The sequence below is a fragment of the Zootoca vivipara genome, chromosome 6 (genome assembly GCF_965207765.1).
Source record: "Zootoca vivipara chromosome 6, rZooViv2.hap1.1, whole genome shotgun sequence".
NCBI lineage: Eukaryota > Metazoa > Chordata > Lepidosauria > Squamata > Lacertidae > Zootoca > Zootoca vivipara.
In genome coordinates this window covers 18,097,212-18,120,394 of record NC_142589.1, presented here as the reverse complement: position 1 = coordinate 18,120,394, position 23,183 = coordinate 18,097,212, and the positions used below count along the sequence as shown (strand labels likewise).

Genomic DNA, 23,183 nt, shown 5'->3' with positions numbered 1-23,183 from the left:
CTTCCGAACTGCTAGGTTGGCAGGAGCTGGGACCGAGCAACAGGAGCTCACCCCGTTGCAGGGATTCGAACCGCCGACCTTCTGATCAGCAAGCCCTAGACTCTGTGGTTTAACCCACAGCGCCACCTGGGTGCCTTATAACTGCATTAGGTTGGAGGAACAGCCTCCCAACTGGCGAGGATCAGACAAATTCGAAGAGGATCTGGACCTGGCTGCTACGTCGCATGGAGGATTCTGGGAGCAGGCTCACTAGCTGTAGGAGCAGCAAATGCTCTCTGGCACAATCAAGCCAGACAGCCCAGGTTGTGCCCTGGAGCTAATTCACAAAGTGGGCAGGGCCTTATGCTACACTGGACCCAGCCAGCACAAACTGTACATATTCTGCTTCCCATGACCCAGCCAAACCTAGTGGCAAAAATGAGATTGCACCCCAGAGATTGCCCGAGATGGCTACAGAGTTGGGAAGCAGGCCATGCAAACCCCAGCTGGGTTGAGAGAGCCCACTGCAAATTGCCCGCCTATGGTGTGTCTCCCCTATTAGCAGGCCCCTCTTCCACTGGAGAGCCATTTAAAAAAATGAGAGAGAGAGAGATGGTGACCACCATGGCTTTTGGTGGTAGCCATCTTTCCCTTTGCGTCCCCCCCCTCTCAAATATACATAGGGTTGCCAGACTTAATAGAGGACAGGACTTCTGTGCCTTTAATTGCCCTGCTCTCTTTTGAGTCTGGAAACCTTAAAGAGAAACCAGCAGACCCTTTGTTTAATTTCCAAGCAAAGGATCTGCTGGTTTCTCTTAAAGGTTTCCAGACTCAAAAGAGAGCAGGGCAATTAAAGGCACAGAAGTCCTGTCCTCTATTGAGTCTGGCAACCCTAAATATGCACAATGCTCCAGAATGAGCCAACTTACAGGGCCATTCAGAAACCAGTCCAAAATGGCACCTGAGAGTCACTGAGTGCCAGAGGATAATAGGTACCGGCAATGCTTTTTCTTATTCTTAAAAAAAAATGGAGCTGAGGGTTAAGTGTCAGAGGTGGGCTATTCCAGGGCATATGGGCTCCAGCAGCTACCTGAATATGCTTCATGGCTGATTTCTGCGCATTGTACAGCTGCAAAAAGTGAAGGAGCCAACTTGGCTGTTGTTGTTGTTGTTGTTGTTGTTGTTTTAGGTCAACTGGCAAGTCTAGCCTTTAAAGTTAGCATTGGGAAAAGAGGAAATTCAGCAGATAAAGCATACACAGTTAAACAGCTGCCCCTTAAATCCCCCTCCCCTCCCTTCAAAAGCTGCTTATCAGAAATCCAGTAGCTGTATAACCCAGACATAACTCCACAAACTTCTCCTCCCTGCCTCCATTCACACTTAACTTCTAACCTCAGCCTACCTGAACTGTAAACTCTTCAAGACTGAGGCCTAATCCGTAAGAATCTTGCATAGCAACAAGCTTCTATATTTTCAGACTCCTAAAATCGGGTAGAAACCATTACCTAGCAACAGCAGAATAAGGAAATCCATTGACTAACATTGGCCGGAGAAGTGCCTTTTTAGTGAAAGCTACACACCTGTTACACAACTCTTGGGTAAAAGCACATATATTTTCTCCCCCAAATTTGGCATGGACTGCCTTCAGACTTGCCTCTCCTACACTGCCCACCTTTGCACCAGTCTGTTGAGCAATTTTCAAACCCCAGAAGCCAGGGCAGGGAACCAGCTGGGCCAGATCTTCATCTCCCCACAGCCAGTGGACCAACTTTGACAGGTGAATGCCCCCCCCCATCTGTCAATGATCTGATATCATAATTACATCAGGGATTTGACAGAAGGGTGGTTCCACCCGTGAGAATTTTTGCAGTCAAACATAACAATGCATATCTATGCTAGTTAGTGAGTGAAAGGGTTAAGGGCCACAGAGCAGTAAATTTCTAGAGATGACATGGCCTGGTCACGCCCTCTCATCTTTGAGGAGGGAGAAAGTATTGTTTTGTTTCCTGTTCCTCTCTTTTCTTTTTTGAACCATGCAAGCTGACCACACACATGAGGCTGGAACTCCCTAGCCCAGTCTCAATGTTTGAAGATACTTCCAGTATTCTGCAACCAAGAATAACGTGCATGTGTTGTTTTTGCTGTAGCACTGAATACTGCATGAGCGAGACCTGTGACTACTGTAAGTAAAGCATTTAAACTTACTAAAGTTTGTGGTCTATTCCCTATGAGAGGGGTAGAGACAGGGGAGCATGGGCATACCCAGGATCAAAACTAGGGGGGGCAGGCAAGCCACGCCCCCCACTCCCAGCCACTCGATTGGCTGGCTGGCAATGACGTGGCCAGGATCCTCCCAGGAGGTGTGCTCAACGTCCACACCCCCTGGAGGGGAGGGGGCGGTCACGCGGTTCTCTGCAACTCCTCCCTGCCGGCCTCTGCTCTTTTTACCCTGGAAAAAATAGCGCGCGCCGATGGTAGGCTGGTGTGTGTGCGCTCTCTCTCTCTTTCCCTCACTCCCTCTTCCTCTTCCTCCTCCCGCTCGCTTCTGCAGTGTTACAAGCCTTGCCACAGATGCAGCTTTCCAGCCTTTTCCAGGCAGCCGAGGGCAACTCCCACCGCTGCCTTCCGCTGGGGTCTGCCTGCCGTCTGCTGGGGTCTTATGCTGTCCCTGCTGTGGCAAGATCATGTACCCGACCGAGAAGGACAAAAGCGCATGCCGTGAGCTGTCTCCCCCCCCCTTTTAGCTTCAGGGGCAGCTGCCCCCCCTGGGTACGCCCATGCAGGGGAGCTCAATTGCAAGTGCTTAATACTGGGACATTTAAAGGTCTAACAATGTATATTTCCTACACTTTGCAAACACTGCATAGAACTGTGTTTTAAACTCTGCTGGGGGCTGTTTTGGCTAAAGAGTGAGTCAAGCCCCACATACTTTTTTGAATTCAGGCAGTCAGCTGTTTATTCTTTGTAGTTCTCCACACATGTGAGACTTAAGGATTAACTGGTATTCCCCAATTATTTCCCAACACTGCCAACAGGTCAATTTTGGCCCGCAGGGTGTGTGTAAGGGAGAAGGTGGTGTCCGAGAAGGAACTAATTCCTCAGTTGATGGGCATGGAGTTCAATTGCACTTTCTGCAGGGTTTGGAAGCTCAATTTCCCATGGGGAACTGAATTAGCTTATGACATGAGCCACAGAACCTTCTGCTTCACAATTTCTACTTAAAAAAAATCACCCTAATAAAACATTATCCCTGCCCTGGATTGGTCTCCAGTTGCCCCAGGGTGGGGTGGCCTGATAGAGGTCGCAGGGTGGGATCAGTACAGAGCAAAAGGGATGGAAGACAGCAGGGAGGAAGATGGGGACAAAAACCAGAATTAGTTGGCTCTGCCTGTCTTGGGTCCACCTGGTGTGAGCTTCTGTGCCTTCCATCCAACTAGTCCCAATAGGCACCAGTCATCATTGCTTGAACATCGTTTGGTTTAACATTCAGTGGGATGGATTTATGGTCTCATTAAGCCCCCCCCCCTGAAAAAAAGGTTTGTTCCTTAGCAAGATTAGAGCTATGAATTAACATGTTGACTTCGCTTCAATAAAAACTGAAGCAGACAGAAATAGTAATGAGAAGCAACAAGGGGCAGGTAATAGATTTGAGCACACTGAGACAAGAAATAAAGCAATCAGCTTTGGAAATTGGAAGAAATTGGAAAGGTGGGGAGAGGCGCCGGGATGAGTCTGCAAGATACAACGGGGGGCTTTTGATGCTCTTAAAAGAGAGCGACACTCGGTGGACAGGGTTCGGATGGGAATCCAGCAAGGCCTCAAACTGCTGCCAGGGCTTAAAAAAGAAGTGTCAGTCAGCTGTAAATTAAAACCATCCATCAAGAAGCCACCCGGGCAGAAAGCGAGAAATCAAAGCGGGTCAGAATTATGTGGCACTGATCAAAGGAGGTTAAACAGGCTGAAAATTGCCTTTAGTCAAGAGGTGGGGAAGCCTAAGGTAAAATGGTGTGCGCGCGCATGAACATGCAAAGCTTAAAGGGTGTCCAAGTTGCTCAAGCTTCAAAGAAATTAAGTATGGCCTGTGCCATTATGAAATGTCCTAGCTATCTTTTTCTTGTCTTCTTTGGCGATCACTCGTAGCCGAGTAACATTGTCTTCCATAAACATCGTTTTAACAGTGAGTCCGTAAGTGACTGTGGAGGCCAATTCTGGATCCACACGCCCTTCCACAGTGGGGACATAGGTTTCCAGGCAGGAGTTGATCATAGTGAGGGTTTGCCAAGCGTGCCTTCCTCTTAGCATGTTTCTCCCTTTCGTCCTGAAGTCGAGCATCGTCAAAGTCCATGACACCTTTGGTAAAGGCTGTTCTCCAACTGGAGCCCTCGCAGTGTTTCCCAGTTGTCAGTGTTTATACTATGTTGTTTTAGATTTGCCTTGAGAGAGTCTTTCAACCTCTTTTGCTGACCTACGTAGTTAACCTAGCTATACTGGTTACAGCCAACTTGGATAGCTTTAAAAGAGGACTGGACAAAATTCATGGAGGATAAGGCTATCAACAACAAACAGCTGTGATGGCCATGCTCTGCCTTCATGGTCAGAGCAGGAATGCTTCTGAACACCAACTGCTGAAAACCACAGGAGGGGAGAGTGCTCTTGCGCTCAGGTCTTCCTTGGGCATTTCCCACAGGGGTCTCTGAGACATCCACTGCGAGAACAGGATGCTGGACTACATAGATGGGTCACTGGACTGATCTGGCAGGCATCTTTGCCCCAGTAGTATGTAGGTTAAATTCCTACAGTGCATTGTACATGGGGTTGCCACTGGAGAGTACGAAGAAGTTTCCGCCAGCTCAAAATACAGCAGTAGGACCCACCAGCTAGAACACCCCTCCGTGGAGTTTAAAGAACCTCAATGATTTCCAGTCTAGGCGCAATTTAAACCACTGCTTTTCACCTATAAACCTATACAGTGGTACCTCGCTAGACGAATGCCCTGCTAGACGAATTTTTTGCTAGACGAATGGGTTTTGCGATTGGATGTTGCCTCGCAAGACGAATTAGTTTTGTGAAAAATTCATCTAGTGAATTGCGGTTTCCCATAGGAATGCATTGAAATTCAATTAATGTGTTCCTATGGGCAAAAAAACCCAACAACAATTCAATGCATGCCTATGGGATTCGCAAGATGAATTTTTCGCAAGACGAATTGACTCACAGAACGAATTAAATTTGTCTTGTTAGGCACCACTGTACATGGTTTGAAACCTGTGTATCTGAAGATCAGCTGTTCCTGCATAAACTTGTCCAACTTCCCTCCATGGAAACCTCCCCTACAGCTACCACAGATGTGTGAATTGTTCCATAATTTGTTTTCTGTGTAAGGAAGTTGCCTTGTTGCATCAGGACATTGCTTAGCATTGTCTTCACCGTCTGTGACTGGGGTTTCTTGAAGTTTGGACCTAATTTGCACCTTAGCTATAGCCTTTCCCAATCATTACCTTTCCTGGTGTGCCACAAACACCCAAGCTGTGGAACAGCCCTCCCAATGTACTTATGCGGCATCAATATTATTATTGACTTTTAGGTGGCCAGGTTAAGACACCATTCTATTACGCCATCAGTGAATGAGGAGTTTTCTGTTGCTGCTTGTAATAGACACATCGGGCATGCCACATACATACCAAAGACTTTTGGGGAGAGAGGCAGAGTATGGGTGTTTATACGGATTTCAGACAAGTGACATTCCCAGCCCATTATGGAAATGCCAGGACTGAGCCCGTAACCCCCTGCTGCATAGCACATAGCTCAATGAGCACAGCCTGCCCTGGTGTAAGTTGTTGTTGAGCTAAGTGGGAGCCAAAGTAATCACAGGGCTATCAAAACCAATCTCTATGTAAGTGGACAGTTGTTAGGGAAATCACATTTGATTTCAAAAGACGAAATTCCCCCCCAAAAATAAAAAGTTGAAGGGAATGGTAAAAGGAAGCAAGAGGGTCAATTTATTCCAGAACGCTCATGGATTGTTCGGCGCCCCAATAATAGCAGCTCATCTGCAATGAACGCACACCACAGATCAGTGAAGGCGGCGGCGGAGCCAAGAAGATGCCAGCGTGGTCTAACAAGCAGAGTCAAGGAAGCTATTAAAGGCAGGAAGGCTCCCTTCAGAAAACAGAAGCCTTGTCCAAATGAAGAGGACAAAGAGGAACACGGATTTTGGCAACAGGAACGCAACGAGACAATAAAGGAAGCAAATAAAGAATTTGAGGATCACTCCGACTGCTCCACTGGTTCTTTCGTTGCAGCTTTTGAAAAGCCAGCTTGAGTTCAAGTCATCTCTCCCAAGGAAAAATGTTCCTTTGTAACACGGCTTGAGCTTCAACTGGGCTGCAAACGAAGATCTTAGTTGAAAATGGGGCTTGGATTCAGTCGGCCGATCAGCACCTACTGCAAGCCTTGCTTTCAGCAGGGATCAGCTGTGCTCGGGAGCTCCTGATTAGACAACTCCCAAATACTGTTGGTTCCACTGGTCAACTCTGCTTTTGGAAGGGACCAGCTGCACTTAGGGTTAGGCAAACCTGCCAATTCTAGTTTCTCTCCATTTCCCATTATCCCATTTAAATTTAGCTCTCTACATTTCCATATCAGTTTGCATTTTTTTATATATATATATAAAGTCTTCATAATTTCTCCTAATAGGCACATGCTTGTGGACAATTTTGTCTGAGATACACATTATTTCATAGATAGATAGATGTGCACTTTGCCCATTATATACATTTTTGTACACATTGCTTGGCCAGAGAACTACGTTGCAAAATTTGAGAAAAAGAGAGGTGACCTTTGAAAGATTGCTGTGTTTTGGTCTATGTATTGTTTCAGAAAGTGTGAATGTGTACAAAAATGCATGTATAAGGCTAAAAATGCACACAGTGCATATTTTAGCACATGCACCCCCAAACTTTGGCCCTCCAGATGTTTTGGACTACAATTCCCATCTTCCCCAACCACTGGTCCTGTTAGCTAGGGATCATGGGAGTTGTAGGCCAAAACATCTGGAGGGCCACAGTTTGGGGATGCCTGCTTAGCATGAAAGCAACATACAAAATTGTGTTATATTAGGGGAAATTGCTTGGGAAATTGTGGACTTAGAGCTAATTACAAACAAATCAGTGACGGTGAGAAGATCCCAACTAAATGCTGATGAATTTCCATGAGGACTTTAAAAATAAAAAAATCACGAATTGATGTAGAAATGTGCAGAAATCAATGTAAAATTGGGGAAATGAGAAACTACGGTAGTTTCATTCATCCCCAGCCTTGACACAAACTGATACAAGTGCCCTGCCTGCTGCACAGCTTGTAGATAGCAGAAACCAGCTGAATGTTGTTTTCAACTTTGGAAATCGTGTCCTCCAAATCACGGAGAGCCACGTGTTGCGGTGAGATCACCAAACTGCCTTCTTGTTGCTGGGGCGGGCGCGTTTGGATGACCTCCTCACCTCATTGGTTGCCCCTTTGCTGCTGAGGAAAATTTCCTGTCGGTTGGGGTTTGATTGGCAACTAGGGGGCTACACGAGGCAAAGTACTTTCTTTTTTGCATCGTGCAGCGGATCTCCCTCCCTCCCTCCCTATAATTTAAGGTTGTGTTTTTGACCTTGCTATGCCTGCCTAGGGGTCGTCTGTTTTTGGAGCAGGGGCCCAGTAGGAATTTTGCCACTTGGCTGATGCCATTTGGTTTTTGCCTACCGTGTAGCAAATCATCACAACTTTGTAAGGTTGGCGGTTAGGCATTGATTCATTCTTTGGTGGAGCGGATTATGGATTGGCTGTGCCTGCCCCTCATTTTTGTTGCTGCTGCTAGGGAATTCCGTTAAATGAATCCAGGGTCTCAATTTGCTCTGTCCGATCCCCTCTCAGGGGTAGGGCCATGCCAGAGTTCCTGGGAGCACCTGGGGCGAACTAAGAGGCGGAAATCCGCCTCTGTGCTCCCCCAGTATGTTTTCCCTTACTGACCTCTGGAGGTTCCAGTTGTCAGTCCTATTCCTGCCTTGCGGGTTCAGGTAGTCCGAACCAATGCCCAAGCTGATTACTCACATGCTGTAATCAATAAAGCTGTGGCCAAATTAATGCCAGAAAATCCTTAAACACATATTTTGTGTGATTTGTTTTGGAGGGGGTTTGGGGGGTCTTCACACGCAACTGTATGAAAGACCCACAGAGCTCTATAAGGAGAGAGAGAGAGAGAGACTCAAGTTGCTTTCAAGTCTTAACTTTTATCCTCCTGGCTTCCCTTCTTTTAAGATTGGTAGAGGTGGACCCTCCCCCCCCCCGAACTCTCTGTCTCTCTCTCTGCCTGACCATCCTTTGCACGTGTTGCCAAGCAACACTCGGACTCTTCTTTCTTCCCCTCAGGTTCCGGAGAATCTGGAATTAGATGCTCTCTGGCTCCTCCTGAGCTGCTTGAACCCAGACAGAGGCTTGCTTGTTCTTTTCAGTACATTTTCCTTGCCCTAATTACCATCTCCTGTCACATTTTCCCTGCCTTTAATTAGGGCTATGCAACAACAGCAGCAGCACGGTTGAGAAGCTGCATTTTGGTGAGGAGCTATATTTTTCTCTCCTCCCCGCAACCATCTCATTCCTGTCCCCTCTATCTACCTCCCAGTCTTTTATTAATTAGTTTCAATGTGTGAGGTGCTTTTTCAAGCGAGGCCGAATGCCTCAAAGAGATGGGCAGAGGGACAGTTAAGACAGGGCCAAACTACACATTACGTTGTTAATTTACACAGTGCAAGGTTTTCTTTCAAAAATATCCAGGGCAAGCAGGGGTGGCAATGAGTTGAATCAGGATCTTTGTGTGGATAAGCCCCCGTTTTAATAAGATATAGAACCCCAGCCCCACAACACAACATACTGATGTAGAAACATATGAAGAGCCTTGTCGAGGTAGACAAAAAAGAAAAAAGACCTATCTTCTCAAGTACCCTGTTTTCAAAAGTGGCCAGCAGGATTCTTCTGGGAAGCTCACAAGAGGAACATGAAGGACATTCCCCAGTAGTTTCTCCCTTTCCAACATCTGGTATATTGCCCAAGCACATGAAAGTTCCATTTAATTCCTGCTTCTGTTGTTTTGATTTTGTAGGACTTTATACATTTGCTGATGCAGTGGTGGTGGTGGTGGTGGGGCGTTGGCTGGCATTCTTTTCATAGCATGCCACCTTGAGAGACTTTAATGAAGAGTGATGTAGGGGGGGGGAAATCCCAAAATTTAATGGGAATTGGGAGTCCAACAACATCTGGAGGCTTGCTGGTTGTCCACTATCATCACATGTCAAGTGGCCAACTCCCAAGAGACTGCGATCTAGTCACAGAGCTAAAAACTGGCACTGATCTACCCCATTTTTAGGGGTTCAGGACAAAGTTGTTGAACTTTTTTAGGGAGGGGGAAAGCCATAGTTTTTAGGGGTGCAGGGCAAAAATGATGAGCTTCTTTTAGGGGAGCCAAACTTGTTGAGCTCCTTGGGGGGGGGAGCCAGGGATCTACCACAGAAGTCCAATGATCTACTGGTAGATCACGATCTACCTGTTGGACGTGCCTGTCATATGTTATGGAAGCATATTCCATAACTTTATTAGTTATGGTCCAAGTGAATTCTAGTGTTGTATATAGGAGACGAGAGGGGAAAGATCTAGCTACCATGCAAGGACATAACTGCAACTAGTCTTCTAGATGCAGCTCATACAGCCCAACCCTCTGCAATGCAGGAATCACAGCTAAAGATTCCCTGACAGGTGAGCACCTACCTCTGTTTAAATACCTCCAAGAAAGCAGAGTTCACCTGCTCCTTCTGAGGGAGCCTGTTCCATTTCGAACAGCTTTTACTGTCCAAAAGTTCTTCCTAACCTTTAGTCAGAATCTTGCTTTCTTGCAATTGGAATCCATTGGCTCGGGTCCTACCCTCTGCAGCAGCAGGAAACAAGCTTGCTCCATATTTTCCATGTGACAGCCCTTCAGATAATGGTCACATGCACAGAGGAGCAGTAAAACATTACTGGGACACCCCTTTGTTTTGTTTTCTGGTGATGAATCTGGTGGCTGCCCCTCACCTACTCTGGCTATAGGAATCCAATGCTTATGAGGAAGCTTGGAGTGAATCCCCAGCCTTGTTTGCAGCCCTGGGACCTTCTCCTCAAAGGGAATCATCACCTGCTAATTTACATACCGCTTGCTTGCCAAAATGGCTTCTAAGCAATTGACAAGGATGAAATCAATTTGGGGGGTCTCCACGCAAAATTAAAAGTGTACAAGAAAACACAAAGCAGAAGGAGCATGAAGGAAAACGGGGGGTGATGTGCCCTTTTTTTGCTGAGGATGCTGGGATGAGCACTCCCAATCAAGATGTTCTACTAGGATAGGGTGACAGGAGCGGGTCAGCAATAAATCACACAGAGTAAGTTAAGTTAACTCCATAGTGGAAGAAACAAAGCGTGCCGGGCCTAATGAGCACAGGAACTCTTCTCAGTAGGTCTTTCCCCCTATGAGGCAGCTATGGAGACTAAAGGCCATTTCTCCTCCTTCCCTGGATCATTTTCAAGCAATCTGAGACTGTGCCTGCATGCATATCTCTGTTCCTCCCTCTGCATGCCTATCCTGGTCCTGGGATACCAGCGGCGGTGAGGGAAGCTTGTTGCAGCAGGAGGGGGGGAGACAATCTTGGCCTCTCTCCTCTCCTGCTTCTGGACTCCTATCTGCCACAGACTCTCCCAGCTCACTAAGCCCTGTTACCTCTTCAGCTTCCAACACCTCCTCCTCCCAGTCTTCTTCCTCTGACCACCCATCGTCATCCGACTGCCAATCCCTGGGCTCTGAGCCTTCTTCCCTTGGAGGTTCCCCAGCTGGTGCCTCCCACCATTCCTCTGTATCCAGCCAGTTCATGACATCTTGGAGCATATAAAGACACCACCACTGCCTTCCCCATCTCAAGGTAAAATTTGGGGGAGGGAGAGGAAGGCTCCTCCAGCTCATAAGATGACATGTGAAAAACCCTGCTTATAAAAACTACTCACTCATGTCTCTGGTTTTCTATCTGCTGAAAAGGCTTAATTATTGAAAGCATTGGGCACAGGGCAAAGGGGAAAGCGGGGTTCTGTCTTGCTCGCTGCCTTTGCCAAGAAAACTAGTTACCTCTTCTTTTCATCTACCCACTTGGAAATCTAGGGTTGTCTCCAACATTAGTCCTACTCAGAGCAGACCCGTCAAACTTAATGAGCGTTAATATTTATTCTTATCATTTATATTTTGCCCTTTTTTTTCCTGCTGACCGGGACCCAAGGTGGCTTTTGCAAATGAAAACAATGCAGGTAAAATATAAAAAGGTAATTGCTAAAAAGTAATCAAACTGTAATAGAATTAAAAGCAATTTTAAAAAAAATCTCTTAAAATACAGACAACAAAAATAGCATAGTACTATTAAAAGCCATTTCCTTAAAAAAAAAAAAGGCAGTTCCCTGTTGGAATAAAAGAGTCTTCATCTGGCAGCAGAAGAAAAACAAGGAGGGAGCCAGTTTGGGTTCTTCTAGAGTCTGGGAGCAGCCACCAAGAAGGCCCTGTCACACATCCCCATCAAGCATGCCTGTGAGGGGAGCAGGACTGCAAGAAGGGCATCCCTCTTAGATATAATCTTTCCTACTGCATAGCCTGGACCCAAGCTGTATGGGGCTTTATAGGCCATAACCAACACTCTGAATTGTGCCAAGAAACAGAACGGTAGCAAGTGGAGCTGCTGTGATAAGGGGGTCAAACGGTAAACTTGGTTCCCTTGAGTCCCTTAGTTTCCACGGGTCTGCTCTGAATAAAACTTAGTTGGATACAACCCATGGCTTAATTACTCCGGACTGCAAATAAGACATTGCAGTCTTAACAACATGTGGCTTTTTGAAGCAAATTCTGCACCCTTGCATATGGTTTGATCTGCAGGTAGGTGACCCTACGACCACAGGAGTGAGCATGTGCAAGAGCACACACATGTGGACATGCGAGAGACCTCTCACCCCAATTCAGTGGAGGGGTTCCTAGCAGAGAGCATTCTCCATGAGGTTTAAGATGCAACCCTGATTTAGAGAAGTATGATTTTAGCAAAATAGGTGAAAATTTTCCTTTCTGCCATTGCTCTGCCGGCACCACAAAAAAACAGTAGAGCAACATGGTTTTAAAGGGCTCTCAAGTCACCAGATGAGAATCTTACCAAATGCTCCTCAATGGAAAGGGGCAAATTTCCCCATCTCAAGGCCTGTGATTACTCACCTTACCACATATCTCATTGATAGCTACATGAACAAAGATGGACGCCTCCTCCATGCCTTCCAGGTAGACATGCCGATAGCCTGAAAAGCAAAAGCAAGGGAAGTAGGTAAAGCACACATCCAGCTAGTTCCTCTGGGGCCTGGATAGCACAGTTAGTTAGAGTGTGGTGCTGATAACACCAAGTTTGCAGGTTCAATTCCCACATGGGACAGTTGCACATTCCTCAATTGTAGGGGGTTGGACCAGATGACCATCAGGATCTCTTTCCAACTCTATGATTCTATGAAGTCTCAGAAGTCCAGAGAACTTGGAGTTGAGATCAGAATCTCCTCTCCCCCCCCCCCCCACATCCCAGAAAAACCAGGGGAAACTGTTGGAGAAATATGAAGGAAAATAGGCAAAGGAAGCAATGAAGGTAGGAAGAGGATTCAGTGGAAAGGATCTCTGGAACTCACCATGGATTTACTTGGAAATGACTATAGGTGAGCCAAAATTTCTCAGAAGACATTTTTATCCAAGAAAGTTTCTGGGATCTCTCTCTTTCTCACCCTCACCCCACACCTAGAGAAAGGCTGCTTTGAAGAATCTTCTCTGAATCTTTTCCACCTTTTGGGGTGGGTTGGTGGCTGCTATCCTTGGTCAAAATGCCCCAAAATAATGCCATGTCGGGGTCATTGTGGAGAACGCAAAGTGTAATGTCAATATGCAGTTTGCAGGCATTGGTACTTGGAGTGGGAGCAAAAAATAAAAATAGCCAGGTGGTGCTGTGGGTTAAACCACTGAGCCTAGGGCTTGCTGATCAGAAGGTCGGCGGTTTGAATCCCTGTGATGGGGTGAGCTCCTGTTGCTTGGTCCCAGCTCCTGCCAACCTAGCAGTTCGAAAGCACGTCAAAATGCAAGTAGATAAATAGGAACCGCTACAGTGGGAAGGTAAACGGCGTTTCCATGTGCTGCTCTGGTTTGCCAGAAGAGGCTTTGTCATGCTGGCCACATGACTTGGAAGCTATACGCCGGCTCCCTCGGCCAATAATGCGAGATGAGCGTGCAACCCCAGAGTCGGTCACGACTGGACCTAATGGTCAGGGTCAGAGCTCCCAACCCAAGAAACAGTTGGAGAATTTATCCTGCCCTGGAAAAAATCAGTGAAATGGGACCTGCCTGTCCCCTGCCTGCATTTTTCTGCCCATAAATATTTATTAATTCACTTTAAAGCCTTTATAAACCATTTAATATTAAAAATAGCCTCTTAATACAATGAAATGGTAGGTGCAAGATAGAGAAAATCTGTAATAATGCGGTCAGGGAAATCCTGGGTGGAGCATGTTAAAAGTCTACTGAGAGGCAGCACCAGAAATTATTAAAAACTCCCCCCCCCCAAATATTTTTTTTCTCCTAAGAGGCTCAGCAAAATTACTGCTGCCCATCTTCACTCTCCCTCCTCTTCCCTAAAAGCCATTCCCATCAGCCTCCAACCCCCCCCCCAACAATATAATCCTCCTTTCCTTTTTCCTGCCTTCAAGCTGCTGCAGCTGTGGGAACAACAGCAGGGATGAGCTGGCAGGATGCATCTCTTATGATGCAGTGGGTAACAGCATGCTAGAAGTTTAGCCCCCCTCCACCTCCTATAGACCATAGGTGTTCTGTTTCCCAGAGTGAATGCAGAAAAGGAGAAATAAAACTCTCTTCTCTGCTTCTCTCTCCACAACCCAAGGAAAGAGGAAACATGCTGGGAGCTCTAGTGGCGATGGCTTTTGGGGACAGGGAAGAATGAAATGATCAAGGGAGTGGGCTTGGAATTCTTCTCTGGTCCAGATCTAGATCTGAGCCAGAGAAGAATATAAAGGCATTAAAAGCTTGTGTCCTACCTGAAGCAAGGTTGTTTTTTTAAGAGCCCTTGAAATTTAGGGTTCGAGCCTTGGCTCAGAACACCACCCCCGCTATTTCTAACTGAGGGTTCAGTGAGGAATATGAAGAGGTGAACAAAGGAAGACCAAGAAGGGCCCATAAGCTACACACACACACACACACACACACACACACACACACACTTCACATGGTCAGGTGCCAACAGGGAGTGAGGAGGAAGGAAATAAGTTGGCAAAGCAGTTTGGGTCTGCCAAAGGAGGGGCTGCTTCACGGGTAGCCTTGCACCCAGAAGGGCCAAGTCTCCACACCATTCTCCAACGTTACTCCTGGCCATCCTACAATCAGGAACATAGACTGCAGAGACCTGCTAGGGACACTGACGGACTGCAAATTGATCCAAGAGTGATCCCAGTGCAACCAGTCACTGAAACAAGCAGAGAGAGTTTTCTGAGAAAACTGTTGGGAGAATTTCACTTCTGGCCTCATCCATTTTCAGCAAAGTCCTCCCATGCCACTGCCCATAAATTGCACAGAGTATTTAGAGGGGCTGTTTTTGCTTCGTCCTACTTCCACTCACCCAAATGTTTATTTCGGCTCTTTAAATAACTCGCTACCACCTACAACTTGCCTGGGAAGAGGACCATTTGCAGGAGTCTGGAGCCATACCCCAACTCCCCACCCCACCCCGGTCATCAAATAACACCATTCCTCTTTGATTATTGCAGCTGTCAATCCTGGAATTCCTAATTGATTCCCTGCTCCGCTGGGAACAATTATTAATGTCATAATCAGAAATGCCTCTCATTCATTCTCTCTTTTATTTTTCTTCGCTCTCTTTTTAAAAGCCAGATGGATTCCTTCCTCCTCTCTCTCTCAAAAAAAACTTTTCCCTTGCCAAGTTTCCTCTGCTTTGAAGAAGATGGAGAACAAGGAGGAGGGGAAATCAGAACAACAACACAGGGTGCTTTTATCTGAATCGGGAAGGCAGAAAAAAGGAGGGGGGAGAGAAATGGATGAGGGTTTGAAGGAAGGGGGGAATTTGTTAAAAGCCTCTGAATTTTGCAGATACTCAGCCACCAGGCTGCTTTAACATTATAGTCGGTAATTGCAGCCACTGGTGCTCGGCCAACAAAAATGAGAGCAGAGAAATAGACCCTGGTTTCTTTCAAGAAAGGCTTTGAAGTTTACCCCATTGACTAAGAAATCCTTCCTATCAAGCTGGAGTTGTACAAATTAGGAGCTGGCAAATATAACCACCAAGTCACAAAGTGCCCATCATTATGATTAGCGGTGGGTGGGAGGGAAAGGCAGGGAGAGGAACCAGGGAGAGGATCCAGACAAGCACACAAACTCAAAAGAGGCCAGCCCCCTCCCAGTATCTTCCAGTACCGTGCTTTAATTCCTCCCCTCTCAAAGAAATGGCTGGGAGCTATTCACGTATATGGTAGGTGAAGGTGTGTACTGGGGCTAACTTTGTCCCAGATTAATCCAGTTTATCAAAAGGAGCTGATTTTCTTCCTTTCTTTTCTCTTTACCCCAGAGGAGAGGAGCTTTTCTCAGCCCAAGGGCCACATTCCCTTGTGGATAGCCTTCTGAAGGCTGCATGCCAGCGCTTGGTGCGACCAAGGGGGAAAGTGGGCGAGGCAACAGATCTGACATTTTACCTTAGTACAGTAGGCTATATTCTAAGAATGCACAAAAAAACAGTAGTGTCTGCACATGTGCACATGTGCACATGTACACATGTACACACACACACACACACACACACACACACACACACACACACCAGCAAGCATAAGGCACTATTACCATTCAAGGCCAGTGAGGAATATGCCCAGGACAGTGCGCATGGCCTTGGAGATAGTCACAAGGAACAGACAGAGAGCCCTGGATGGTGGCATTTGGCTCCCCAAACCTGAGGTTCCCTACCCTTGCTTGACCCAGCAAACTTGCCCAATGTCCTACAGACCTTAATGGGAGCTGCTGTGGACCAATCCTGTTCCTATTTCCATCACTTGTCACCTGTGCGACCTCACAGTAGCCAAATTCTCAGGCTTGTGTCTCAAGTCCTGCCCAGGATAAACCCCATTGAAATTAGTGGACCCAAGTTAGTCATGTCCATTTAACTTCCGCAGGTTGACGCCGACTAGGGCTAACAATTGCATACAACAACCCCTGGGACCTGGATTTCACATGGAGGCATTGAAGATGCCAACCTTCTTCGGAATATCTACTGGTACAAGGAGATCGGGACGGAAGACATGGCTCTAAACAACCCTTCAGATGGGCTACTCTACGTAGCAGAGGAACGGATTGGGCACCACTGGGATAAAGAGGAACCTCAGCTATCGATGGCTGGTGCTATTTGAGACTGATGGGGTAGAAGGCAGGGATGCCAACAATAGGTGGAGCCAGAGCCAAGCATTTCTGCTTTGGTCCCCTTCCTTTTCCTCCAAGCTGAATACTACAAGACAGAGACCAAGGAGGAGGCACCTGACAGCCGGGACCACCCTCTGGAATTACTGCAAAAGGGCAGACAGGTGGGGGCAGGCTGAAGTTAGCAAGGCAATGCACTGCTTGCCCTAATAGACCAGCATCTACTAAATGGCTCATGAGTTCTCTCAAAGAAAAGAGCTGCCACCTTCTGTGGAGAGCCAGTGTGGCATAGGGGTTAGAGTACTGGACTGGCACCTGGGAGGCCAGGGTTCGAACCCCCACTCAGCCATGAAGTGACCTAGAGCCAGTCACAATCTCTCAGCCTAATCTACTTCAGAGGGTTGTTGAGAGGATAAAATGTACACCTACCACCTTGAGTTCCTCGGAAGAAAAGGTGGTACTGTATATAGACAAAATAAATAAGTAACCTGGCATCATGCTTGTAAACGATATTGTCCTCTGTCCGATGAAATCCCTCCCGATAGGGTCATGATCCCACACCAAGAACCGAATCAGGGCGATTTCTGGCATGCAAATAGGGAACACCAGAGTTTCTTCCCACATTGGATTGAAACCTGCAAAGGGAAATAAAGAGGTGGAGGACAGCATGAGAGTTTCATTATGGCTGAATCCTAGATGAGAGCTGGTTCACAGTAGCCTATGGATGAAATAGTTTTCCCTGTGAATGCTGCAAGGTCACCCATGATTTATGGCCCTTTGCGGACCAATCTCAGATCCTTCCATTTACTAAGGTCTCTGTCAACTCTAAAAGGGTGTGTTTCTAAAAGCATAACAGTCTGGTCCCTGCTGCAAGGAGCTTACAATCTCACTTTTGACAATAAGGAGAAGGTAACAGGGAGTGGTTGTTGGAAGGAAGTGGCCTTTGCTGAGGGATTTTTTCCTTGGTTTTGGGCTTAAAGCTGCAGAGCTGAACTGGCATTTCAGAGAAATATGGTATGTGAAATATGGTGGGAAATCAGCAGACAAACCTAGTAATTGCATATTCTTGCTAGTTAGCACGAGAAGCGTCTATGTCCACAGAGCTGTATTGGTGACAGGCAGATACTTGGGCCATAGAAATACAATTGGTAGAGGGGGCTCTGTATGATGTCATTTCCCCTGCCCAGAGCATATAGTGCTTCCTGTTCCTCTCCCTTCTGTTTGGCCAGCCATGAGGGCAGATGAACCCTGTGCTTGCTCCAGTCCCAGACACATGCCTAAGACTGGTTATACTGGAAATATAAATATTCTGCCTCCGTAGTTTTTGCTTCTACCGTTGCTGTGAACCAATGCATGATTATAAACTAAGTCAATCTTATTTTTGCAAGCTGTTGCCTGGTTCTTTGTTAAATGGGGTAAGAAGGGGGAAGCCAGTTTACTTCATAGCTGGACTTGCTCAAAAGAAGGCTTGCAGCCTAATTCCTATGTTGTTTAAAAAAAATTGTGGCCAAGGGTGGGATTTTAAAACCATTCAACCCACAAGTGGACGCCTAGAGAGAAAAACTACAACCAACATATCCTCTCCTACCTATTAAAACTCATCCCACAACGGTGACTTCACACCATAGCTGCCAAGTTATCCCTTTTTTACAGGGATTTTCCCTTATGCTGAATAGGCTTCCTCGCGAGAAAAGGGAAAACTTGGCAGCTATGCTTCACACCACACACACAAGTAATTCTTGTTTCCAGTCACCCTTGTGGGTGCAAGCAACTTCAGCATAACTTTGCTCTCATGTGCTGAATATATCAGAGACCGCGGATCATGCAGAGGGGAGAGAAAAGAGCGAGGAGAAAGAAGCTGTACCATTGTCATCCACAACTCTTGTCTGCTCTTTACAGCAGTCCACAGGCAATCCGATTACTTCCACTTCCACAAATGGATCTATTATCTGGGAAAAGGTGGAAAAGAGTAGGCAATTACCATCACAATGCTGGGATAAAACCGAACAAGCCACCCTAAAAAGCTTGACTGCAATGTTCTACTCTGGAATCGTTGTTTCAATCTAGTCATTAGAGATCCAGTGTTCTGCGCAACTGCGCTATGGTCCTCCCCTGAATTCAAGGGGACTTACTTCAGAGTAGACATAGTCACGATTGCAGCCTATGGTCCCACTTGCACCATATATTTAAAGGAGCACCATACTACTTTAAACCACCATGGTTTCCTCCCCTAGAATTCTGGAGATTGCCATTTGTTAAGGGTGCTAAACGTCATAAGGAGGACCACCCTTATTTTGTTGTGATTAAAAACATCACAGAAACAGTTTTCAATGCTGAATTTTAATTTGTTGTGCTCCAAACTCAGACCTTCACCCTCAGGGTGAAGGGTAAATAAATACAGCGGTGCCTCGACTTACGAATTTAATCCGTTCCGAAGGCACCTTCGTAGGTTGAAAAAATCATAAGTCAAAAAGTGCCATTGGAAAGGCGATTTCCCATAGGAATGCATTGTAAATGAAAAATTCGTAAGTCGAAGCAACCCCATCTAAAAATTTGTAAGTCGAAAAAACCCTATCTAAAACCGCCGCGGTTTCTGTTCGGATGTCAAGAAATTCGTAAGCGTGCGGCCATTTGCCCCACTCGTAAGTCGAAAAATTCAGTTGCCAAGTTGTTCGTAAGTCGAGGTACCACTGTAATAATAATGTCCCCACAGAGATACAATTCTTAAAAGTTCCCTGGGTAGAGGAATTGATTGCTAAAGCATTCTGGGAACTGTAGCTCTGTGAGGGGGACTCCTAACAACTCTCAGCACCCGTAACAAACTACAGTTCCCAAGATTTGGGGGGGGGGGCATGACTGCTTTAGATATATTTATGCAGATGGGGCCTTAGTTCTGATTTCAGCCTAAATTCAGATAAAGGCTTCCCTGTGAAACCTGCTCCACAGCTGTGGCGGTGCCCTGGGAACAGGGAAAGGCCTACCTTGAGCACAAAACACACGCATGCCTCATTCCAGATCTAAATAAATGTGAAGTGTGTGCAGTGGTGGCGCTGTGGTCTAAACCACAGAGCCTAGGGCTTGCTGATCAGAAGGTCAGCGGTTCGAATCCCCGCGACGGGGTGAGCTCCTGTTGCTCGGTCCCTGCTCCTGCCAACCTAGCCGTTTGAAAGCACGTCAAGTGCAAGTAGATAAATAGGTACCGCTCTGGCAGGAAGGTAAATGGCGTTTCCGTGCACTGCTCTGGTTCGCCAGAAGTGGCTTAGTCAAGCTGGCCACATGACCCAGAAGCTGTCTGCGGACAAACGCCGCCTCCCTCGGCCTATAGAGCGCGTTGAGCGCCACAACTCCAGAGTCGTCCATGACTGGACATAATGGTCAGGGGTACCTTTACCTTTACGTGCAGTTGAACTATCAAATACAAGGAAGTAGACATCAGAGTCATCTTTCCCATAGGGCTTAGTGGTGTGTCGCACCAGGGCGACGGCTTTTCAGGGGTGCCCCAGCTGCGTGGCTTTGCCAGTGGCCTCCCCTTTCCCTGCACGCCCGCTAGCTGCGCCCTGCCAACCATAAGGCTGGCGGGCATGCAGCTTCCCTCCCAAGCCTCCCAAGCCGCTGCGGGAATCGCTCTCCTCCTGAGGAGGCTTGGGAGGGAAGCTGCGTTCTCCCGCAGAGGCTTCGGAGGGGCACAACTTCACTCCCAAGCCTCTGCGGGGATCACTCTCCCGCAGTGGCATGGGGGAGAGTTGTGCCCCCCGATAACTGGTAGTGTGCAGCTACGGCCACCCCAACACTATCCCTGGTAATTTGGGGGCGCTGGCCGGATATTAGCACCCTGGCCCCGCATCTGCTAAAGACGGCCATGGTGGACATCACGAAGGAATCAGAATTCAGAAAATACAGCATTAAGCCTGTATTTTGTACTCAAGCACCCTGCACCCAACTAACAACCGGAGAGAGGGGGGGGGGAGAGGAGAGGACCCATGCAGTAGACTCCCCCCTCCACCCTTTATACTCAGTGAAAAAGTGTAAAAGCCAATCCTGGCTCCCCACCCCCCCAAAAAAACACCCCTGTACTGGGGGTTTGACACTATGCAAACAGACACCAAGAGGTGCACTAATGAAGCCCCATCCATCTTGGCTGACAAACCCGGCAGCTTTATAAATATTTACAGTGAGTTTCTGGGTCCTTTGGAGGTGTTTCCCAACCCGCCTGCCCCCAACCCCTTTTCTTCCCTGTGAAGTGGAATGAATAGGGCTCCTGCCACATTGATTGAGCATCTTGGCAGTGCTCAGCCATCTCCCCAAAGGCACTCTGTGGACAAGAAAGCAAAGTCGGTCCCTCTTTGCACAAAGACAAAAGGCTGAGCACCTGCTAGTCTCAGGGGGGAAGAAACGTGTTGCATAATTTGTCCAACACCCCCCCCCCAAAAAAAAACACGACGCCGCAGGAAGTATCCACCCCCCACTCCGCCCCGATCCAAACCCGTAATCAGAAAGGACTGCAAAGATAAAAGCCTGTGCCCATTTTAAGAACTCTGCAAACAATTCATTACACACATGCATATGCATAGAGAGTATACATACATACATACATACATACATACATACATACATACATACATACATGTTCTCGTAAAAAAACATCATTGTTTTAGTGTGAATTTCTCATAATACACACATTCTTTTCAAAGCAACTTCCCCTAATATAATGGATTTTTTGTTTATCATTTCCACGGGGGTGGCCAACTCCCAAGAGACTGCGATCTACTCACAGTTAAAAACTGGCAGTGATCTACCCCCTTTTGGGGGGTTCAGGTCAAAGTTGTTGAGCTTTTTTCAGGGAGGAGCAGGGACTGTTTTTTAGGGGGTAGGTCAAAGTTTTTGAGTGGTTTTTTTAAGGGAAGAGGAAAGCGCCATTTTGATGGGCTGCAGGGTGAAAATGTTGAGCTTTTTTAAGGGCAGCCATAGTTGTTGAGCTTCTTTGGGGGGAGCCAGTGATCTACCAGTGATCTACTACAGATGTCCAGTGATCTACCAGTAGATCACGATCTACCTGTTGGACATGCCTGCACTAATACATGCATTTATATGCACACTCTACTCTTAACATATGTGGGTTTGCACATGTTACTTGGCTGGAGAACTGCGTTGTAAAATTAGCAGAAGGGCAAATTCCGAAGGATGGTTGTGTTTCAGTTTGAGCATTGTTTCACAGAATCATAGAACTGTAGAGTTGGAAGGAACCCCAAGGGTCACCTGGCCCAACCCTCTGCAATGCAGGGATCTCAACCAAAGTATTCCTGACAAGTGGCCACCCCACCTCTGTTTAGAAACCTCCAATGAAGGAGAGCCCACTACCTTCTGAAAGAGTCCATCCCACTGTCAAACAGCTCTTACCACCAGAAAGTTCTCCCCAGTGTTTCAGAAAGTACCATTTATGTAAGTTTCAGTGAGAATGGAATTGAAATTCTCACCCATTGCCACCTGTGATTGTCTTTCCACTTAACTTAGCAGTACTGGAGGTTGGCTTAAGTAAAGGCAAGTTGTCAAAGCGAGTGGAGCTGTGGCAGTCACTGGCACCAAGACTCTGCCTACAGCAATTTGTTCTGACACCCGCTGCCAGAGGGCTCTCAGCACACAGTGGCTGCGTTGCAAGCAGATTCCCAGACTGTGCTCTTCCCAGATCTCTCTGCACCTCTCTCTCCAGGCCCATACCTCTCCTCTGTCTCCCAGCATGGAGTCCTTGGGCTTGGGAAGCTGTTGCCCGCTGATGATTCGTAACACGAGCTGCTTCTTCATCTGGCCAAGCAGTGGGTCTTCGGAATTTGGGTTGAAGATCCCTGAGAAGAGTTCACAGAACATATGCAGAGATTCAAGGCAGAGCTAAGTTGCTTGTAAAATGTGCACTACGTGCATCAACATCTGGACACGCCGATCCATTGGCATAGGAAGCTCCCTTAATACTGAGCCAGACCGTTGCCTACTCTGCAAACGGAAACTCTCCCAATTGTGCTCATTTTGGAACGGCATTGATCTGTTTGGGTTTTGCTGGAATTCCCAAGCAGTGCTGCTGCAAATGAGATTGTTAAAACCAAACAGATACGATTCCTTCTTCCAGGCAATGGGCAGCAGAGAGAAAGGAAAAGTCAATCAATCAGTCTTTATTATTGCAATCACAGATCGGCTACTGAATTACAACCAGACAAACACAAAATGCCGTTTACAGGCCAGCAAAAGGAGAGAAAGAAGCTGCCTTGTTAGGCAGTAAATTCGAAGTTAATGACACAGACTAATTCTTCCAAGCCTGTGATGAGATACAGGAATAACAAGAAGTGCACATCTCTCGTCACAGGCAGCGGAGAGGACAAGAGGCTTGTCAGCAGAGCCAAGACAGCAAGATTCCATTTAATTTAATCAGAGCCCAGCGGCTTGCAGACAGCCACGACAATGAAGCGCAGTGTGAAGGCAATGCCAATGGCTCAGCCCCGTTCAAAATGCCTGCTTCAGCTGCCATGTGCAGGAGAGCAGATAACGGGTCTTAAGCAGATGAAGAAAGACACAGATCCATAACAGGTGAGCCACAAAGCAAAGAAAGGCTCAGTGTGAATGAGGAACGGAGCACAATCTGGATTGAAGGGATTTTGAAAGCCTGCAG

General features: G+C 47.0%; 1 protein-coding gene across 3 annotated transcripts in view; it reads right to left on the bottom strand.

Moving 5' to 3' along the window:
* The window catches only part of PLCH2 (phospholipase C eta 2), a 320,826-nt gene that overhangs the window by 14,369 nt on the left and 283,274 nt on the right, over positions 1-23,183 (bottom strand). For all 3 annotated transcript variants that reach the window (XM_088671661.1, XM_088671662.1, XM_088671663.1), the window contains 4 exons: positions 22,244-22,368; positions 18,393-18,477; positions 17,017-17,163; positions 12,284-12,363 (listed from right to left, as the gene is read on the bottom strand). In XM_088671661.1, coding sequence (XP_088527787.1) covers positions 12,284-12,363; positions 17,017-17,163; positions 18,393-18,477; positions 22,244-22,368 — 437 coding nt within the window. The remainder of the gene's footprint in view (positions 1-12,283; positions 12,364-17,016; positions 17,164-18,392; positions 18,478-22,243; positions 22,369-23,183) is intronic.